The sequence below is a fragment of the Carettochelys insculpta genome, chromosome 1, assembly GCF_033958435.1.
Source record: "Carettochelys insculpta isolate YL-2023 chromosome 1, ASM3395843v1, whole genome shotgun sequence".
NCBI lineage: Eukaryota > Metazoa > Chordata > Testudines > Carettochelyidae > Carettochelys > Carettochelys insculpta.
Window position 1 is genome coordinate 1,785,749 of NC_134137.1, and position 2,943 is coordinate 1,788,691.

General features: G+C 46.3%; 1 protein-coding gene across 1 annotated transcript; it reads left to right on the forward strand.

Annotated features, from left to right (window-relative positions):
- The first annotated feature begins 373 nt into the window (after window positions 1–373).
- LOC142001735 (olfactory receptor 52K2-like) lies at window positions 374–1,321 on the forward strand. The gene has a single exon (XM_074977260.1). The coding sequence runs from the start codon at window positions 374–376 to the stop codon at window positions 1,319–1,321; it is 948 nt and encodes a 315-aa protein (XP_074833361.1).
- Window positions 1,322–2,943: the final 1,622 nt, after the last annotated feature.

Consider the following 2,943-nt stretch of genomic DNA (forward strand, 5'->3'; position numbering starts at 1 on the left):
TGGCTTTTTCCCAGAGATGTGTTTCCTGATGGTGCCATTTAAGATTTGCAGCACCATGAGGTATGGAAATCATTGACTAAGGTATGACTGTAAATATGCATTTTTAAGTTGTAGGGTCTGATGTTTACAATCCATTTCTCAAAAAAATGAAAATGTCATTTCGGAGTTTGTGAAGAGTGACCAATCAGCTTCAACAGGAGAAAAGGTTCCTTCAGTGTATGCAGTGTTTCATATTAACATTATCTGTTCTTCCAGGCATTTGTACTGTGAGCATTGCCCTAAATCCTGGGCACACACAGGAAGATAGGGCAGCTGATGGTAGATGCGGGAGACATCATTCTGGATCAGATTTGGACATCTTCTTCCCTTCTTCATGTCAGATTCTAACACAACCTACTTCTCCAATCCATCCCACTTCATCCTGCTGGGCATTGCTGGCCTGGAGGCAGCTCATGTCTGGATCTCCATCCCCTTCTGCACTATGTACACAATTACTCTCTTTGGGAATTTCATTATCTTGTCCATTGTGAAGATGGAATCGAGCCTCCATGAGCCCATGTACTATTTCCTCTGCATGTTGGCCATCACAGACCTGGTCCTGTCTACATCTACCATTCCCAAAATGCTCAGCATCTTCTGGTTCAATTCCAGGGAGATTGGTTTCAATGCCTGCCTCGCCCAGCTGTACTTCATTCATTCCTTCTCAGTGATCGAGTCTGGAATCTTCGTAGCCATGGGTTTTGATCGCTACGTGGCCATCTGCCATCCCCTGAGACATTCTGCCATCCTGAATACCCACATGGTGGCCAAGATAAGCCTGGCCGTGGTGCTGCGCGGTGGCATTCTCGCACTGCCTTACCCCTTCCTGGTGAGGCATTGGCCATATTGCAGAACCAACATCATCCCCTACACACAATGTGAACACATGGATGTGGTGAGACTGGCCTGCGCTGACATCCGCATCAGTAGTTACTACGGCCTCTTTGATGTTATCTTTGTAACTACACTAGATTTGTTATTAATTGCTATGTCCTATATACAGATCCTAAGGGCCATCTTCCGCCTTCCCACAAAGGAAGCTCGGCTCAAGACCTTTGGGACCTGCACTTCCCACATCTGTGTCATCCTAACATTTTATGTTCCAACTGTCTTTGGCTCCCTCATACCCCGTTTTGGCTTCACTATACCCCTGTATGTCTACGTCCTCATGGCTAACGTTTACCTGCTGGTGCCCCCCATGTTAAATCCCATCATCTATGGGGTCAGGACCAAACAGATCCGGGACCGGCTGCTCCGGCTTCTTCCTCAGAAAGGGACATAGAAGATTTGCCCTGGTTCTGTGCTTCACAGACAGAGCTGAGCTGTCTGTGTACATAGGGTTTTGCTCTGTGCATTGTCTGTGTGCAGCTCATTAACTCATAGTGCTGTCAGCCTTTTAATTGTAAGTGCCTAGTAAAGGACTTTCCCCCCTCCACTGCCTCTTCCGTGAATGCCCAACCCCTGCTCCACATCTTCCTTTGCAGCCCCAGGCATTTCTCTGATGCTTTTCCCATGTTTTCTTTTCTCCTGATTCCTCATCTCCTCCTCTGCCACTCTGTGGATCATTTCTTTGATAGGTCCCTCCAGTGTGTCATCTAGAACTGCGGTATAGCTGATCTCTGTGTCTCACCAGTCGAAGCTCCCTCTTGCAGAAAGCCATGTCAAGCTGCACAGATGTCCAAGTTTGCCTCAGATCCTCATCCAAAAGCCGTGACCACCCCCAGCTGTGCTCAACACCAGTCAGTGCAAGGACCCACAATGGAGAATGTACAGACAAAATACCCTTGCCTATGACACCAGAGTTGATCTCATTCTCCTGTCCTGATGCAAAACCAGCATGTGTGAATTTCTTACCAAGTGGCCACCATCAGCAAAGGAAAGTGGACGTATACCATCTCTTGCTCATGAGCTGAGATATATCCGTTTTGCACTTCAGATAACACACAGTGTGATAGGTCACATATACTTATATAATGGATTGGGTGGCCACAGGAAGGGGACTTTGAATTGATGATATATAGTAGCTAACAGAACAAAGTAGGTGACCGTAAGAAATTAAACAAAACTGTAATCTGAGCGTAATGTTCTAATTTGGATTTGAATGATGCAGCATCTCTCCCATTTAGCCAGCAAAAAGCAGGTTAGTGTTTTCTATCAGACTTCCTTCTTTCTTGTCTGGGACTAACTCTTTCCCTGCCCTCAGTTCCTCTGGTACTTTCAGGTGTGTTGTGGGAAGAGGAAGACCTGTCCCTTTTTATATCTTCTTCCATGTTGCTTGACCTCCTTGGCTGCAACCTGTGCCAACAAGCTCCCATTGATCAGGGCTGTCTCAGAGGCATTCTTTTGGCCACGGTTCATAGGATACTCGTTGGGCTTGCGTGAATTTCCTCAAGGTGCTGTCAACATTCTCCACATGTAAATTATAGCATATGGGTGTTCTCTGCAGATTAAGCCATTTAGAATGACCACTTGCCAGGCTAGAACTGTGCCAGTGCACAGCTCAGTTACCATGTTTGAACTTTCTCAGAAGAGGACACCCTGAGAGGGAGCGTATCTGTCTCAGCATCTGCCAGCTCCCATTCTATTCCGGTGTTATACATACCATTACATACTATTAAATACAATGGGAGTCGGCAGACAGTGAAGCAGATACGCTCCCTCTCAGGGGTGTCCTCTTTTTAGAAAGTTCAAATACAGTTACCCTCTGTAAGGTCTGGAGTGGAGCCTCAGCCTTAGTCAGGTAGAGAGCAGGTTGGTACAAACGTTTCTCAGTATTTGAAGAAACTTGTGTAGCATAACAGAGCAGCTCAAGGGGAAAAGTTCCACCTTAGAAGAGAAAGGTGAGTTCTCTGAGGAATTCCTAAGGAACGTAAGTAGGGAAGAGTTCTGCTCCTTGGAGAACTT